Raw genomic sequence first — 19461 nt, 5'->3', positions numbered from 1 at the left:
TACCTTTCTGTTTGTTTTTCTTGTTGTATTTACTTGCATGTGTCTGTGTGTGAGAGGTTAGAGAGAAACAGAGATGAATCATACCACCGCTCTATTGGTCTTGACACTGAGTTACAGGCTGCGCCAGAAGCTCTCACATTAAATAACACTGTGTGACTCTCTGCATTCATATCACTGTGTTTGCATATGCATGATTTACGAAATCCATATATGTGTTTAAGTGCTGTGTGTTCCTCATCCCCTTCAATTGTACCACATTATCTGGGGGACTTTTGAAACCTCCATACAGAGTTATTATAATATGATGTTTTTCTCCCTTTTACAATGTTTCCGATACCCATCTCTCTCTCTCTGTTTGTATCACTGTTTCTCTCAGATTTGGGAAGAAAAAAGAGGAGAAGAAGGAGGCAAAAGCAGCTCTGCAGCTACAGAAGTCAGACATTCTGAGTGATCATGAGCTTGAGAGGATGAAAGAGGAGAGGGAGAGGTGGGGAGCTTTCTGGAGATGAGATAATAATGATTTTTTGTGATCAGACTCAGATTCTGTGTGTGTAATGTGTATAATGTTTGCTCCATTTCTGTCCTCTTACTCAGTCTGTATTTCAGTAATGTAGATGTCTCAATTAGCTCTCCATCTGTCTGTCAGAATCGAGGCAGGGCATTCTGAGCTGCGAGAGCGCCGGTCCAGAGACCAGCAAGGTGGCGGGTCCACATATCCAGATGTTGAAGATGATGACACAGACCCCAACTATGCCCGAATACAATCCTTCAGAGACCGAGATATGGGTTCAGTGCCACAGCCACTGTCTCAGTCACCTCCTTACAGTGCAATTCAGCACACCCATGCTCATGCCCCTTCCCCCGTAACACCCTCTGCCTTTCCAGGGCATGGAAATCATGCTAATGACCCTGGAGCCATCCCTAATGATGACCACATTGATAGGCTGTATGCTAAGGTCAATAAACCAAGGGGAGCTGGAACTACATCTCCTCCCGCTTCTGCCACTGACAGGTAGGGCACCATGATCTTCTCTGGATATACTTACAAAAGTCTGGAAAAAGCTGTGGCCTCCCTTTTTAGGGTGGTAGATATTATGGGTTTTTAAAGTATAAAAATAATTAAGTAGTTTCACACATTGGCAGAATTGGTACAATTTTATCATATTTTCTTAAATTTAATTTTAGTTTATAAAAGATGTTCTAAATATATGTATATATATTTTACCTTTTTTTAACTGAATTTTTACTTAGTTTTCACCAACAACAGTGCAATATATATATACATTTTTTTGCTTACTTTCGTTTTCCTTTTTCAGCCGTATATAGCATTTGTACACATTTTATTCAAGTATTAAGCAAGACACACACATACACACAAAGCATAAATATCCACTTTAATATACACGATGGTATATAGTGTGTGTATGTGTACAGAGAGAGTGTAAAAGTCAGAATTAGGCAGGGGGGCTGAGCACAATTGGGTTATAAACCTCATTGTATTTCAATAGCCATGACAGGGCTCCATCGTGTAGTCAAAGTGGATTTTTGGAGCTGACTTTTTTTTTTTACTTTTTGAAACCTGCTGATTAACTTGGGCCCTCTCCCTAAGCTAGGCTGAAGCTAGGCTCCCAGGTGAGCCCCTGGGTGTCTGGTCAGATTCAGCACCAAATGATAACAGGGTTAGCACTCTGTGTGCTCACCTACCACAAGGGCGGGTGTAGAGGTAAAGTATGCTGCCAGCCAGGTGTCAGAAACTGCCTGTGGAACACAGAATGTGCCCACGAGACAGACAAATATCCTCTCACTGTTCCTACTTTTAAATTCACCTTCTTTTTCTGCGTTCCCTCCCTCTTTCATTCCTCTTCAGTTTCACAGTGCAATATTATATCTTGCTGATGCTTCATATTTCTCTCTACATCTCTCACTTGCTCCTGTTGAAATCAAGTTTTTCTGCCACAGGCCAGTTTGTGTGTGTGTGTGTTTATATGTGTGTGTGTCTGTGAGTGTGTGTGCTTGTGTGTGTGCTATCCTGTATGTTTTTGTTGGAGAGCAAAAGAGAGATAGAGAAAGACACACAAAAAGAAAAGATTGCATTCTTTGTGCTAGCTTCAATATGAGCGCATGAGTACTCAGATGCCCTCTAACATAGATACTTTGTGTGTGTGTGTGTGTGTGTGTGTGTGTGTGTGTGTGTGTGTGTGTGTGTGTGTGTGTGTGTGTGTGTGTGTGTGTGTGTGTGTGTGTGTAAAAATTACCGCAGGGCTCGAGGTGTTCCTCTCAGCTCAACAATCCTTACTCCTTACCTTTATTATGTCAGTCACAGCTCACTTACTTTTGAATATATCTACCATTTCAGATATTCAGACACACACACACAAACAAACACAAACACACACACACACACACACACAGCTATCACCTTATTTCTGTACCTGTCTTCAACCGAGGAAGTAAACCTGTTTGATGGACTATTGCAGGCCTCACAGAGATGTTTTCTGACTCTGTGTCTAGCTTGTATTGTTTCCTCCATGCACAATAGTGTCTAATTATGCAAACTCCTGACTCCTTGGACCTTGACTTTTAGGGTACACTTCTTTAAGATTATTATTAAAAGTCAATTGTTAAAATATATGTGTGTGCGTGTGTGTGCGTGTGTGTGTGTGTGTGTGTGTGTGTGTGTGTGTGTGTGTGTGTGTGTGTGTGTGTGTGTGTGTGTGTGTGTGTGTGTGTGTGTGTGTGTGTGTGTGTGTGTGTGTGTGTGTGTGTGCGCGCAAGGGGATAGGATCCTGCATACTTCAAACCTTAGTTTAGTTTTAGTCAATCCGAGACTGGGATGGAACCACAATGCCAGGTTCTTCCAAAATGAAACTATGGTCAAAGGTTAGACATGACTGTTCTTAATAAGCAAAGGCTACTTTATCAGAGTGTCATAACAAATACTCTACAACTACTCTTTAATTATCATATCTAGTATACTGGTTTGAAAATAAATCTAACTTTTAAAACATTTCTTCAGGATAATACATATGTCCAAGGCCAGTAAGAAGAGTATTTATCTAACATTCCTATAATTAATTAGATAAATGAGTCCCATTGATCCATAGGGGCCTTTTATAGAAGGTAACCCGAGTTGTTGACACAGTGCTAATTTGTGGCTATTTAGTTTAATTTATCCAATATTTATTTATTATTTTTTCCCCATCTCTTTCCTTCCTTAGAAGAATTAAAAACAAGTTGTAAAATGTCTTGCATTTGAAAACCTGTATATTAATGGCCACAGCAGTCCTGGCAGATAGCGCTGTTCATTTATCATCACCTCATGCAACTTGACGATGCAGACAGAAGGGAAGTCCAGGTATTGGCTGACAGTAATCGATGGTGCCAGGAAAAGAAGGTAGTGTGTCAGCGGTGTCTGTATGTGCGTGACTCTGTCTTACTGTGCTACTAGGGAGGCAGAGCCATGGTGTGCATGTGGGAGACGGAGATAAACAATATCGCTAAGGACTCCATTCCATCAGCACCTCAGCAAAGCAATGAGGCACACAGATTTACACACACATTTAAAGCAATGCAGTTACAAAAAACACGAAGCATACTGCTCACAAATGTACGAAGTTGTGCGTGCATGCACAGCTGTGTGTGTGTGTGTGTGTGTGTGTGTGTGTGTGTGTGTGTGTGTGTGTGTGTGTGTGTGTGTGTGTGTGTGTGTGTGTGTGTGTGTGTGTGTGTGTGTGTGTGTGTATGCAGCCTGAATAAAAGATTTAGACAAACTGCTGTCTGTTAGATAGCAAGTCATGGATATTAAAGTGGCTCAAAAAGCCAAACAGCCCCTGATAATAATTGGATGATAATTTAATCGATGAAACAACACCACTGGCTGATATTCGACTGCCTGGTCTGACTCCCTAGTTGTTAAGATCCGTACAGATACACCTTAACAAATAACCAGTTTGGTCAGACAGTGGAAATTGTAATATTTTTTCAAATAGCAGGTCGTGATTGCAACATATATAGCAGCTGGAATGATTTGATGAACAGGACACAAAACTTCATAACGCTTGCTGTAAATTTGGCAGTTGTTACTTTCAGCTTCTAGTACTTATCTTGTTGGCTACCTATTGTTAGATTAAGAAGTTAATATCTTCATAATGGAACAGTAATTCAAAGCAGTATACATCATCCTAAAGTCCTTATGCTTTGCTTGTTTTGTTTACTAATGGTGAAACAAGTTGTGCCAGATCAAAAATCAGTATGTCTGAATATATACAGTCCTTGTTGAAATTGTTGGCACCCCTGAATTTCAAGTTCAGAATTTATAATATCTTCATAAATAAATGCAAATTATCCAATTTTTTATGATCAGAATGTTTTGATAAAATTTCCAATGTTACTGAACAAAAGTAAATGAAAAACCTAGATAATAGTGAAATAATTAAAAAAAAAAAACTATTTGTACCCAAGACACAGTTATTGGCAGCCTTCACTAATATTTGGTGACAGAACATTTAACAGTGACAGCCTCTAAACATTTCTTGTAGCCATCTTGTAGCTTCTTGCAACTGTCTGCTGGTAGTTTCTGTTTTCAAGCTCTTAAGTTTCCAGGAGTCCTTTTTGCAATGGCAGATTTCAACTCTCTCCAAAGTTTTTCAATGGGATTTAGGTCAGGACTCATTGCTGGCAAGTTTAAAACAGTCCATCTTTTCATTTCCAGCCATTTTTTTGTGGTGCTGGATGTGTGCTTTAGGTCGTTGTCCCGCTGAAAGTCCCAGGATCTTCACCTCAAACCTAGTTGTCTGACACCGGGTAACAAATTTTGCTCTAAAATGCCTTGTTAATCTTCTGATTTCATCATTCCTCTGATACATTCAGTGCCTCCAGGACCACAAGCAGCAAAGCAGCCCCACAGCATGATAGAACCTCCACCATGTTTTACTGTAGGTAGGGTGCTGTTTTCCTTATGGGCTTAATTTCATTGCCTATAAACAAACGGATACGCTGCATTCCCAAAGAACTCTACTCTTGTTTTATCTGTCCAAAGAACGCTATCCCAGAAAGACTGTGACTCTCATTTATGAAGGGTTTTGCACAAATTAGTCTTGCCTTTACTTGGCCCTACTTGGTTTAGTGTGTGGCGTATGGTACAGGCTGAAACCAATACTCCAGGTTGCTCCAGGTCAGCCTGAAGCTCTTTAGATGTGTTTTGTGGTGTTCACATCAACCTTTGCAGACTTCTCTCATTGAGTTTCCTCTTAGCACCAAGCACTGGAAGCGTTTTAACAGTTTTATGACTGTGAAACTTCTTGATAACATTATGAACTGTTGAAAGAGGGATTTAGAGATCTTTGGCGATTGCCTTGTAGCCTTTGGAATTGTTATGTTTCCTGATAATAGCATTTTCTGATGCTCTCAGACAGCTTTTTTTCTTCACCATTGTGAAAAAGAAACTAGAAACAGTCAGCCCCTTTTTATGCAGTAATGCCATCATTCATTGGTTAACCCAGGTCATGCAAATGCTGAAAATTAAACACAGGTGAGTCTTAATTGTTTTTCATTTTGGTTGAGGAACTGATTCATCAAATTCATCAAAAGGGTGCCAATAATTTTGTCAAGTGTAAATTTTATGTTTATTTTTTATATCACTATATGAAAGGATTTTTGATGTTTTTCAGTAACCTTGGGCATTTTATTAAATATTATAGAAGATATATCGAAAATTGTTTAATTTGCATTTATTTCCTGAAGATATTCTAAATTCTGGTCATCAACTGTTATTGACACACAGTGGTGTTGACTCTGTATCAGCTTTTTTTTTATTACCTTTGCTTGTCCATTCAGTCTGTAACTACTGGTTCACCTTCATAAATTTGAGAAGCCCCCTTAGTAATGTTACTTTGGACCTGGGTCTGAGACAAATCATAGATGCAGAGAGTATGCTTTCATATCGGCAGGTGCCTCTATGACGCATGTGTAACAAAGAGCACATCATTATACAACAGGTGGTCAGTAGAAGCCACTACTGAACATAATGCTTGAGTCTGTCAAAAGCTGTGACGAACTTTAGTTGAGGAGCAACACGTTGTGAGACTCTTATCTTCATCACTGAAATAACAGAGATGAAGATAAGAGCAAATTAACTGGTAATGATGGGGTGCATGTTTGGTGCAGGGAGAAAATTCTTGCCCACTAACACAGAGTACCTCGGTTTTGATGCTCATGGTACCACTGCTTTAGTTATGCATTCCTATGAACACAGTTGGCCTTATGTAAGCAAGCTGGCACACTTTTTCAACAGCAATGTGTGGCAATTTACATATTGTATGTAGATCTCGAAGTATAGTCAGTTACATTCCTAAGCACACGTTTATGTGCCTCGCTGCATGTGTGCATTTTTGTGTGTTATGTGAGTGTTATGAGATTTTTATTTTATTGTTTTTTTTAATCAGTGGTTTGCTTTAAACAGCTCTATTACGGAAGGACAGTTATTTAACCACACAGCACAGTGATATATCACACTGTCTTCTTCTCAACTAGCCAACCACCTTTAATTCTAAAGGGCACAGCCAGCTCAATTCCTTCTGCGTGGCATAGTTTAATGCAGACTCATTTAGTAGACCCATTACACACACATGCGCACACAGACAACGCACATTTGGTAGAGATTACACACACACAAAAGCATGGATTTGTTTTGGAGAAGCACGGACACATCCTCTCTCACACTCACTTCTTATAAGCACAAGCCAAAATGATCCATTTACCTAAATAATCTACTGTATTACTCTCTATCTCTTTTTCTACCAGTCTTTTTCTTCAAAGGCAATTATTTCCTATGTTACCATCCTTTGCCGTTATAGACTGGCTCTCTAACCAGCCTTCACATTTTGATGCTATGGGGCAAACAATGTACATTCCCGCTAGTGTTTTCAAGTTGGTTTCATTGTTGATCAAATCTCTAGTTTTTAATTGCAAAGCCATTCAACAAGATGCACATAAATACAGTGTGATGATAATACCTTTACTGTGTGATTACCTACATTGACACTTAACCCGAGAGGCTTATGGCTTATGTCGTTTGACATTTGTCCACACTAGAGACTGTTTTCAACAAGCTGAGTCATCAGAGGTAAAAAAAAAAAAAACAGGTAAATGTGGATCGATTGCTAAATCATAGTGAAAAAAAGATGCAATTCAAATTTTGACAGTTTGGTGTGGACATACAGTCATTTTCCTGGTGTCCACCCTCCTGCAGCTCCTCTGTGTCCCTTCCATGTCAGGACACAGGGTGGGAGAGAAAAGGACTCAAGCAAAGGAGCTTTTCAGAAAAAAGAAAATGAAAAACAAAACCTAGATAATAGTGAAATAATAAAAAAAAAAACTTTCATACCCAAGACACAGTTATTGGCAGCCTTCACTAATATTTGATTGCAGAACCTTTAACAACAATGACAGCCTCTAAACATTTCTTGTAGCCATCTAGAAGCTTCTTGCAACTGTCTGCTGGTCTCTGTTTTCAAAATTTTCAAGTGCAGAGCAGGAATCTTGGCCCACCCTCTGCACTTAAACATAAACAGACACAAAGACACACATGTGTACACTTCGACACCATCGTTCTCACTACCTTTCTTCCTCACACTGCAGCCATTTTCTCCCTCCTGTGCACTCATACACTTAGGTGCGTGTACGAAACTGAGGTAGTTAGGATGTCAAACACACACACACACACACACACACACACACACACACACACACACACACACACACACACACACACACACACACACACACACACACAAACACTCACTCACTCACACACACACACACACACACACACACACACACACACACACACACACACACACACACACACACACACACACACACACACACACACACACTCAGTCCATTTTCTGAAGTGACCACCTAAGCCTTGAATGAGTGCTGCCCTCAGTTTTCTTGAGTGGGTGCCCCTTCCCAGCCTCACCCAACCACCACCACCACCTAACCACTCCAAGTGCCCCTTGCAGGTTACCATAACAACCACGACCTCTGGCACTCCACCAATTAGAAAACAATCAGCCTGGAGACACTAGAGTGGAGTGAGCTGGAAAGAGAGAGAGAGGCACTGTAGCATATGAGTAAAGGCTAAGTAGAGAGCAAACAAAATATAGAAAGAAAGACACATAAAAAAGAAAAAGATATAGAGTGCATTTGGTTAACGTCTTATAAGGAGAAAGTATAGATCCTTCTTACCTAAGACAATTAATAAGAGAAATACTTGATGATCATCATGATGATTATATACTGCCTATCCTTATAATGCTGCTTGTTTTGAAGCCGTGTAAGAGAGGCGGTAATTCAACCCTTTGGACAATTTTAAGCCTGTACTCTGAGGTGATCCTGTACTGAATTATATGCTAAGTTGTATGTCATGCTTTTATGGGTAACAACTTTTTATATGTAACAGATTATCAGTTGCTCCTAGTCCTGATGCAGTTGTTGTATTAAGATCAATAACCCTCTGCTGGATTGATAACTGCTATACAGTGTTGCCACTTATTGTAAAGACAAAGCTCCTGCTCTGCCCCACTCTCCCTTTTTGGTGTTGCTCCATTTGTATTTGTTTTAGGTTCTCTTGACTAAAGAGGATAAACATGTTGGAAGTGATTATGGCTTTGGCTTTCACTCGTTCCACCATCTGCCATTGTGAGAAACTCTGAAAACTTTTGCTGTTTGTGCTGGAAGAGCAGCCGTCCTCTTACTGCTTTATATCATACAGTAATATTCTTTACTTATGTAGAGCAATACACCAGATTTCCTGTGAGATATTTTTAAGTGTTACTCAATGTAAGAAAAAGTGTAGAGGTTGCTAGGCTTCTTTTTGACATTTATATCACAAATATTAGACTGCTAAAATGCTATATAGAGGCATATGGTGTAGAATTTAAACAGCTGTAACATCTACTGTACTTTCCCAGACATATTTAAGCGTAAATGTATAGATTGTTCTCGTGTTATTTCACAGAGTACATGACCGTAAACAATACACACCCGCAAACAGTGTGTTAAGAGTCAGAATGGTGAAATGGAGACCAAGAGAGACATAGAGGAAGCTCATACAGGGAAGACAGATGAGCTTTTAGCATTGCTTGACCAGTCACTGGAGAGGCTTTCGTTCCTCCATGTTAATTAATCAGACATTCTCTCGGCTCATTGAGTGCCGCATTCACACACAGACTCCCTCTCTCTCTCTCGCGCACACGCACGCACGCACGCACACAGATTTTTTTTTTAACCTTTTTTTTTTTTTTACACAGTAATACAGACTCACTCTCTTAATCTGGGGGGGGGGGGGGCTGTAGTGGGTGACAGGTTGGTCTGTGCAAGTGCTGTTTTCCACATCACTTTCTTCTTGTAGGTAATTAGTCTTGGTGGGTACGGTGTATGTGTGGATGTGCGTGTGTGTATTAAGGGGTGTGTCTTTTGGTAGGTACCCAAAGCTTTGGGTAGGTACATGATTTTGGCACTAATAAGCATTAAAGCAAATAATATAAGTCATGAAGAAAACCTTATTAGTGAATGAACAGCTAAGGTTACATAAACATGAAATGCACTGAAAAAATAGCTGCAGCAGGAGAACTAATTTGCATTTCGGATTGGTAAATTGCCAGTCATATCTTAGACAGTTCTACAAGGATCTGATACAAAACCTACTGGCTCTTTGCATGTTTCCAGCCCTTATGACATGCAACATACATAATGTTTTCTGACCCACAAATAATGAAGAAGTAAGAAAAAAAGAAACAACAGCATTGTTTTTGTTTTTTTGTTCAAGCAGCTTAAAATGACCCTGCTTTAGGTTTAGTTGAGGATTAAGATGTAGCCCATTGTTCTTATATTACTGTGAAAAGTGTTGGACAGGAGATTGGGTTGGATGGATAAGTGTCTATGTGCTATAAAGCCTTAGATTTTGACGCCAGACAGAGTCTGCATCCAATTTTCTTTTAACAATAAAGACATGACTAAACTTTGAAACAGTACTGCAGGTGTGTATATGTTCGGCAGATCTAAAATGTGTCTATATAGGTTTTTTAATGGACTCGTTTCTTCATGAAGGTATGGAGAAAATGCCATTATTATGGAAACTCTTAGGAAAGAAATGTCACATTTTGAGCAGTAAGTAGATCCAAGGACCATGACGGATATGAGAAAGAAGTTTGGTGTGTTTTGGGACTAAAGGGAGCTAAAATGGAAGGTTAAATGGGAGTTGGAAAAGAGAGGAAGGGAAGTTCGAGAAAGAAAGGAAGAAGTAAAACAGAGGAGTGGTATGGAGAAGAAAGACCCAGAATGAGTTTGGAGCTAAATGAACAAATTAGGGGGTGGAAGTGCTGAAGAAAAGAGGGGATTTAATTCTAAAAGCAGGAACAGAGGGATACAGAGTAGTAAAAATGGAGGATAAAGGTAAGGAAAAGAAAAGGAGGATAAAGAAAATGATTGGGAGTCAGTGCATGTTTAGAGGTAAAAAATGAAAGAGAAGATGATTTGGAGGAGACAATGTGTGGTCCAAATTTTGTCAGCTGAAAGGAGACATGAGTGGACCCAAATAATTGCAGGAATGAGAAAAGTGGATCAGCTAGTGAAGAAAGAAGGAGAAAAGAAGAGTTAGTGAGGGATTCAGGGGAAGAGAGGCTAAGTGGGTGTTTTGGGATAATTCAACAGATGAATTAGGGAACGAGGTGGATGAAGTAAGGAGAATGAGCAGGGGGGTCAGTAAATGTCTGAGCCTGAAAGGGCAAATTAGACTGAAAATAGGAGATGGGAAAGTAGTAAAAAAAAATTAAGGGATGAACTGAACTGAGATGCTGAGAGTAGAGAATGTGAAGAGGGCTAAAAAAGAGGAATGAGAAGAAGTGTGTTGGGGGGGGCCAATTGTGGGTTAGCAGACAAGAAAAGGGCCAAACTGTGTGTTTTCCGGACTCAAAGCGCATGATTCAGCTTGGCTAATAAAGAAAAGCTCTCGAGAGGCACTCGTCTGCTCCATCCCTTCCTCCCCCTTGCTCTCTTTCCGTCAATAGACCCTTTCTAGGTCTCTCTTCCCCCTGTTGCACTCTCTTCCTCTCATTTATGATTTCCGTCTCTCGTATTTGCACAAGTACTTCTCAATGAAAAATGAGTTCCATGCAAAGGACATTCGCCTGCGATGGAGCACGTACACAGTAAAAGGACACATGGGCACATGCACTCAGGCTCTTAAAAGGACACAAACACATGAACACACTGAAAGTTTCAAGACACAAAAGATATCCGCTCAGTGCAGAATTAGCTTTTTACATCTTTCATGTTATTTTCCATCTATATAGATGTTTGTTGTTCCTATACTGTGTGTTATAAATGACAAAAAAAAGAATTAAATTGAGATTTCAGTAGTGGAAACCTGTAGCTAAGCAACATGCACACGGTTTTCTGCAGTGTGTATTGTATGTCCCAGATCCTATTGGGCAGATTTTTATGATTCATATGGAGTGCATTACTTTTGTCTTTGTCTTTGCAGGTGTGGCTCTTCTGTTTCACCATGTGTGAGAGGATTAATAAATGTTTTTTGTATTGTAATCATTTTAACAAAAAACCAAGCTGTATAGTCATGTGAAGTAAAGGTCCGCTGGAGTGTCTTCTCAAACCTTCTGGAGTGATTCGAGAGATTCTTAGTCAAGTTAGAATCAAGTGTAAAATGGCTTAATGACATTTAAGTAACACATTTAACAATGGGGACAAAAATAATATATGCATTGGGTGTGGAGAAAGCCATAACATTGTTCTTTGGTTTGTGTGCCCAAGTCCTGTCTCTGCCAGTTTTTCAGTAGATACACCAGTTTTTCTGTGCTTTGTTCATTTTACTGTTCTTACTGCACTTTTCCTACAACAGTTTTCCTCTTTTTTCTATTTAGGACCTTAATATAACTTTTTAATGGCTCTGATATAGCCTGATATCATGGTTTATCTTGACTCCATTGTCCTGGACGATGACAAAAGAGAGAAACTTCCTAAACTTTCTCCTTAATCCTTAACAAAACATTTGTATTGGTTGTTTTAAAGACGATGACAAACAATAAGTTTTGTTGTTTAATTAGTAGGACTTATACTGACGATAACAAGATACAGAACACGTTAAGAGGGCTACATTTGTACCATGGAAAAACCACCATAACTTGTGATTGGTCTGCTCGGGCTGCTAGTGTTTTCTCTTGCAATCTTCCGATGACTGTAGAGATGGTTGAGAGTGAAGACAACATAAAGCAGGTTGAAGAAAGGTTCAGTAATTGTTTCCTTTTTATTAATGTACATCTAGCAAAGTCATCTCCACTGCAGACCTTCAGTTTGCAGTGATCATCACTCTGTATCACAGTGAATGAAAGAACATAACAGGCAACTGCAAGGCAGTAGTTTTCTACTCAGTAATTACACAAGGTGAACTTTCTCATCTTTATTATTTATCACAAAGTGAATGAAAGAATTCAAACAGAATTGAAGTGGGAAATATAAATATAAATGAAGCATGATGTGTCCTGATCAATTAAAGTTAAATATCAACACAGGACTATGAATCAAAACCTACACTGTAGGTATTTCTGATGGGACAGCTGTTAAACCCTTGTGTCAAGTATAAATCCAGCTTTCGAGAGTTGCCATCTACTGCTTATGTTGTTGGCAGAGGCATTAGGCAAATGTGCCTCCTGCCACACACACGTCTGCTAAAGTCAAAGGGCAATGTTGAGCCAGACAGCCTGCTTCCATGATTTTATGCCAGTCAGTTTACCAACCATAGCACTCCCTCGCTCTCTGTGTCACAAACACACACACACGCACACTTGCACACACCAAGAAGGCTTGTCTAAATAATGTTATGCCAGACAATATTCAATCTGTACAATATGAACAAACACACACACACACACACACAAACAAACACACACACACACTCACTGATTGTCATGACGATAGGATGCAAGTGTCCTTTGCCACTGTGAGTGTTTCTCATGCAAACGCAGGATATAGACAGCTACTCTGATTGATGTCATGGCAGTCGATAGAGCGCTAATTACTCCCTGTGCTTAGACCGTGCTGCGTACGGAGCAGTGTCATATCCTGTCAGCCACATTTTAAAAACAAGTGTCACTTCCTGTTAGCCTGCAGAGGAGAGGGGAGCAACAGAGAAACCTGACAGTACGTACATGTACCCACGCCAAATACACAGCTGCAGTGAATTACGAAGTCTTTCTTTCCCTCACCCTCTCTCCCCCTATTCTTGCCCCTTTCTTTCTTTTTTACCCTCTGAACCACCTGCCAGCATTGGTGATCTTTTGCTGTCAAACTTCATTAGTGGAGACGTCAACTAATTAAGGCCAAACAGAAGCTTGGGTGATTAGGAGGAGGAAGACGATGAAGGGGCGAGATGAGGGAGGGAAATGGAGGCAGGGCAGAGGAGATGGAGATGAGCAGATGATGATGAGTGGAGGCGTGAGAAATTAAAATAGAAGGAGTGACAGAATTGTGAAATTTACTGCCCTGAATGACTCCCAGTAAAGGAAAATGTGAAAAGAAAATGTAATGCATCACAGAAATCTAAAAAGGATGGAATATATATACAGTAATGTAAAGAAGGCTCATATCCATGTAACCAGATGATGGACAATAACTCACACTGATTTAAGTTTTTTTTTGTTACTTACAAGTAATCCAGCGTGTGTGTGTGTGTGTGTGTGTGTGTGTGTGTGTGTGTGTGTGTGTGTTTGTGTTTGTGTGCGTGTACATTTGCGAGCAAGCAGCCGAGTGAAACAGAGATACAAGACACAGGGAGAGACAGAGATAATGCATTGACCTGTGTCTGTTACTGTGGTCTGATAATGATCCTCTACTCTACAACTAGACACCCGGGAGAACACACACAGACCAGCAGGCATTTGTGGACGTGTGGAAAGAGAAAGACTACAACTCCCTCTGTCATCATCAGTCAATATCAAGCTTAATTTTCTCTGTTGTTCTCCCTCACTGTTTTCGACTGTGGTTTGAGTCTTTTCATTACTGAGAGATGTAATCAGCCTAAAAGTAATAAAATCATTTTTATACTATTCATTTACGAGTTCAAATAGTTAGAATACTAATTAATATTTTTTCTTGTGTAACAACATAGATTTATATTAAAATCGTATTGAATTGAATTAAGTGATCATATATAATTAAGTTAATTCATGCAATTTGTACCCTTGACTAAACAAGTTTTAAGGTCCCTGCCTTATTCCATCTCATTTGAATAGAAATTCAGTGTTTATTTAGTGTTGCACTGAAAGGGGTGAGACAGTCATCCATACCTCAGACATTTCCAAAGCTTCAAAAAACAGTTATTGTTTGTTGCATTGATCAGTGTCAGCAGGATGCAAAGTCACAAACTTCCCACTTTCTTGAAAAGGGTGAAGGAGCCATATATATACAGTATGTACCGTCTCTTAAGCTTTTGAATCAATAGCAGTTCATGTTTTCAAGCTTTATTGATTTTTCCAAATGGCTATCATGACTTTGTGTTTGTGCTAATGAAAGCAAATCTGACTTTACTACTCTACTTTTTTTCAGAAGGTCAACAGCACTGCCAGTCAGTAGCACTTATACCCTTTTCTTGTCTACGTTGCCTCCAAGAATGCAAGACCAACACGCGCACTCTTTCTCTCACGGTTTTATTGCTTCCTTTACATATTTTTGTGTTGTTTATTTCTATGCATATACTAAAACATAGTCTCATGTACACATATGTGCATAGATGGGATAAATCAGACTGAGTCAACAATCTCAGTAACACATTTCCCCTGTGCCTCATCTAAAAGGAGACTATACATCACGTATGCGTTGTCCATCCCTGTATGTGTGAATCTGAGCACTCACATGTGTGTTGCTGCTTGTATGACTGAATACACTGCAGTCCTTTGGCCACATTCAGTCAGATTTATGAAACCTGTCAGCTCAAAGTCATCTGTAGTGAACACTAAAAACGTTTGCTTGACCTGTCCTTTCTCTGCCTTCATATCTTCCTTCTTCTTTTACATTGTATCCATCTTTTCCTCTGTCACTGTCTTTCTATATCCATAATTAATTTTTCTGATGGAGGGAAAAGGCCAATAGATCTCCAGGTGCATATGACAAATCACTGTGTTTTCCATGTGATGGTAATGGATTTGCCACATCACTACATGGCTCTTAATTAATGATGATCTTATTAAGCCAAAACTAAAATCGACCAGGCAGATACTGCCTTTCCAAGGTATTTACACTTCATGCAAGCATTTAAATTTAAAGAAATAAAAAATCTCTGAGAGAATTTAAACCTAAGCATGGTATATATTCTCTGTATGGATTGTGTTACTACAGGATTGGACAGATCTCACATTATGTCATTAAAAATGAATGTTAAATACACATGACCTATGAACACATGTCACACTTCACCCTGCCCTCAACATTGAAGTCTTGCTTTTAGATGGCAAGATCCCAAAACTAATTTAAAGTGAGCCAGAAAACATGTTTTATGGTGTAACTTTAGAAAAAGAAAATACACCTCTTATAACCACTCTTGTAAATATTTATAGACTTTAATGACAAGGACATATTCCTTTACTGTGGACATTGATATATTTTAGAGTGTATCTCACAAATTATTAATGGAACAGAACTCTTAATTATTGATGGCAGCATTATTAACAGCTATGCCGAGTTACCGATTCTGATTTTAAACATTTATAGAATTATTATTGGTGTGACAGAGAAAGAGCAAGAGATTGATCTCCCTGTGTTTTGTGTGTGTGTGTGTGTGTGCACGCTTGAGATAGAGGAAGAGAGAGAGAAAGAAGAGTTAGTTCTTGCTGGGGCAAGCCCCTGCTTTATGCCTTAAATAAAACATATTTTTAGGTTTTAGAATCATACCGTAATATTCTACAATGTATGATGTACTGAACTGAAGTTATTCCTGATTTGAAAGTACACGTGTTGGTGGGTTTTAAGCACACAGTCATCTGCTGTATAACACACAAGCTATTACCACATGAACCAATCCTAGTGGTGTTAATTTACCACAAAAAGTGAAGTCATACAATTCTGCTCCTTTTATGGCTTACTTGTTTCTCTAAAGCTAATCAATAAATTCCTCAGTGCCTCAGTATGTGGTCATGGAAATGTGTGTGTGTCTGCGTGTGTGTTGTGCTATGTATGTCTGTGTTTATCATTTTTATTTCTTCTTGAGCCCACACTCTTCCTTTTATGTGAAGTTATAAATCAAATAAAGTACCCTTTGTGTGCGTGTGTGTGTGTACTTAAGAGTGTTTGTATATGTGCGTGCGTGCGTCTGTAGGCATGAAATAAATGTTGTGTACATTTCACCACCCTATTCTCCCAGGCTCTCTTTCAATAAAACAGAGCAGAGGGTGTGTGTGTGTGTGTGTGTGTGTGTGTGTGTGTGTGTGTGTGTGTGTGTGTGTGTGTGTGTGTGTGTGTGTGTGTGTGTGTGTGTGTGTGTGTGAGTGTGAGCATATTTGCATGAGGTGTGTATCATCCAGTGCTCCCTGTGACACAAATCCTTTCTGCTGTGATGCATTAAACATGAAAAAGCACAGCAAAGAAGAGCATTCACAAAATAGAAAAGAACATATTAGAAAATAATAGCATTTCCACAAATTTGACCAGAGGTCAAACAGCCAGTATACTAGGGTGTTGAGAGCCATCCAGTGTAATGATGGACTGGGTAGTCCCTACAAATATGTTGTTGAGGAATCTCAGTTAAGAAGGACAAGGAGAGGCTTAAACAGATCTGTTGTAGATGGTAGATGTGAGGAAAGATGTGTGATGTAGTATTGACTGCCAATAAACATGAAAGTTTGTTTCTTTCTGTTTTCGTGATGAGCTGCCAGTTTGCCACTGGTGTATCTCTGGCTTTAACATTCTAGGGCACTGCAGTCCCCTAAATAAATACAATAAATAAAATCTAAACAATTTTGATTGAAATTTAAAAAAAGAAGACATTTTTATATTTACTCACTTAATAAAATGATAAAGTAAAATGTCAACATAGAATGCCAGCTCAATAAAACCCATGAAGAGAAAGGCACTGTAAAATGTAATTGAAAAGCAAATGATGGAATTTAACCAAATGGAAAAACAAAGTGATTGGAGAAACGAGACTAAAAAAATGTTTTTTTCTGTTGGTCATGAAGTGCACTTCGCATTTGATTTCACTGTGCTTCAAATCTACTCTTTACACAGTAGATGCTGTGTGTTACTGCTGACGCAGCTCTCTTTCACGCTGTGGCTAGAATAAGGAGCAGAAACACACCCATATACAGACACAAAGACACAGATACGCACACTGACATTAAACTGTGTTTCACTACAGTGCAGTCCTCGATACAGTATATACTGTAAAGCAGCTTCTCTCAATCTACCATGTGACTCCCTACTATGTGAATTTTAAATGGGAAAAAGAAAATGAATGTAGGACAGGCAGTGCAATATGTATTTTGTATTTAATATTTTTATATTAAATATTATCATAAATTAACATGAATAATAAAAAGAAATATGCAGATTTAAGAGGGAGAGTACAGATAGACACTGGTGGATGAAAATGCTAACAAAGGGATATTTAAACAAAGTCATGTTTTCTGAAATGTGAGTGTGAGACCACATGCAATAGACATGTTTGTGATGTGAAACCGGGTATAATGTGTTGTCAGAGCTATAGATACAGTATTACACTCATTGTAACTTCTCTCTGGGTTTATTGTATCAAAGGGAGGAGGGAGCATGACGGGGCAGGACTAAAAAAGAGAAGAGGAAAAAAATTGAGGGACAGAAAAATAAACTTGTAAATAGAGTTTACATTTTGAAAAAATAACATTGCTGGAAAAGCAGGATTTAGCATTTTAAAAAGTGCTTTTGATTTTTAACTTTGTAGTAATTAAATCATTTTAAGGTTAGAAGCCTAATTATAATTTATATTGGCATCTGTGATAAGGGCTTTGCTTTCAGGATAATATTTTTTGGAGGAATGGAACCTACTTTTTCTTTCCCCACTGTAAGTCTCCTTGCTAATCTGCTAGCGACCTGAATATGCCACATCCTTGTCTATCATGTTGCTAACCCTTTCGTTACATTGCTTCTGGTATGTTATAGGGTGTATTTCAGTTTTTCCCCACTCCACCATCATCACTGTGGAATGTCTCTGTCTCTTGATGACCGGACATGCATTCATTTAAGTGTTCTCTACTTCTTCATAGCTAATCTGTGTTCATGGGCTGTGTGTATACACACTGAATCACTAAACAGCCAGTCTAAGAGAAAGATGCCACCAAGAGGACATGCCTTAACAGTCTCAATGGTTTCTCACCTGGACCACAACCCCTCTTAGGGATGGAATATCCCAAGCTGTAGCCCAGGGTTTACTAAAGCCCACTCAAGAGCAGAGCTATCCCTGATTTTACAGGTTTTTTCCCCTAAGTGTGAAAAACAGTTATCTTAGCCAAAGTCTAGAGTTAGGGTTAGTACAGTTCTAAGATTCTCAGTCGCTAAAAATAACTACCCACAAATCTAAAACAGACCAACATCCATGTCGCATAATGGATGACGTGCTGAGTATTGGTAATGCTACACTTTTGCGTGACCTCTCAGAAGGCGTACTTTACAAAATGCCTTGGAGAAAAGCGAGAGAGTGGGTTGCTATTTTTCGTAGTTTTCATAAATTTTGATGGTACATCAATGCGTTCTTCCTCCTTCCACCAACTTGGTTCCTGAAATTGCAGACTGCCGTTCTAGTGGTGCATATGGGAACATGTGTGTATGATATGACTCTCCCTATTTCCATTATGTGAGGGTGAGTAGATATGTATGTATGTGCATGACTGACAAGGGTGCCCAGGTTCAGTGTTGATATGCCGCAAATTTCCTCTATTGACAGAGAGAAAGAATATTCATTTGATTGATGTTTTTGTTTTCTTGTCTTTTGCAAGAGAAAACGAAAAACATGGAGAAACAGATATAGATGTAGGCAGTCAGAACGATTAAGAAATTAATCTTTGTGCGTGTGTGTAGTGTGTGTGTAGTGTGTATGTAGTGTGTATGCATGTGTGTGTGTTCGTCTACAGATGCGTCTGTCTGGTCTCTATTTCTGCAGTCAAACTTCTGCATGCTGATGTCAGGAAAATTACTGTTTATCTGATATAAGAGTTCTAATAAGTATAAGTTTTTTTATTTTATATTGATACAGCAACCTATGAACGGTCACCGTCTTGATTCTTTAATTCACTATTGAACATGCTTGTCCTTAAGATCCAGAATCCCGAAATGATACTGAATTTGCTAAAATTTAGGCTCTATTTCTGTACCTGTGGGGTCTGAATATTCTCCATATTCACCTTGGATGTGTAACAGCTT

General features: G+C 39.1%; 1 protein-coding gene across 10 annotated transcripts in view; it reads left to right on the top strand.

Moving 5' to 3' along the window:
- pard3bb (par-3 family cell polarity regulator beta b) overlaps positions 1-19461 on the top strand; it is a 219763-nt gene that overhangs the window by 143713 nt on the left and 56589 nt on the right. For all 10 annotated transcript variants that reach the window (XM_040147956.1, XM_040147955.1, XM_040147954.1 and 7 more), the window contains 2 exons: positions 377-487; positions 647-1012. In XM_040147956.1, the coding sequence (XP_040003890.1) occupies positions 377-487; positions 647-1012 (477 nt within the window). The remainder of the gene's footprint in view (positions 1-376; positions 488-646; positions 1013-19461) is intronic.

This window comes from Xiphias gladius, chromosome 16 (genome assembly GCF_016859285.1).
Source record: "Xiphias gladius isolate SHS-SW01 ecotype Sanya breed wild chromosome 16, ASM1685928v1, whole genome shotgun sequence".
NCBI classification, from domain to species: Eukaryota; Metazoa; Chordata; class Actinopteri; order Istiophoriformes; family Xiphiidae; genus Xiphias; species Xiphias gladius.
This window is presented reverse-complemented; position numbering and strand designations above follow the sequence as displayed.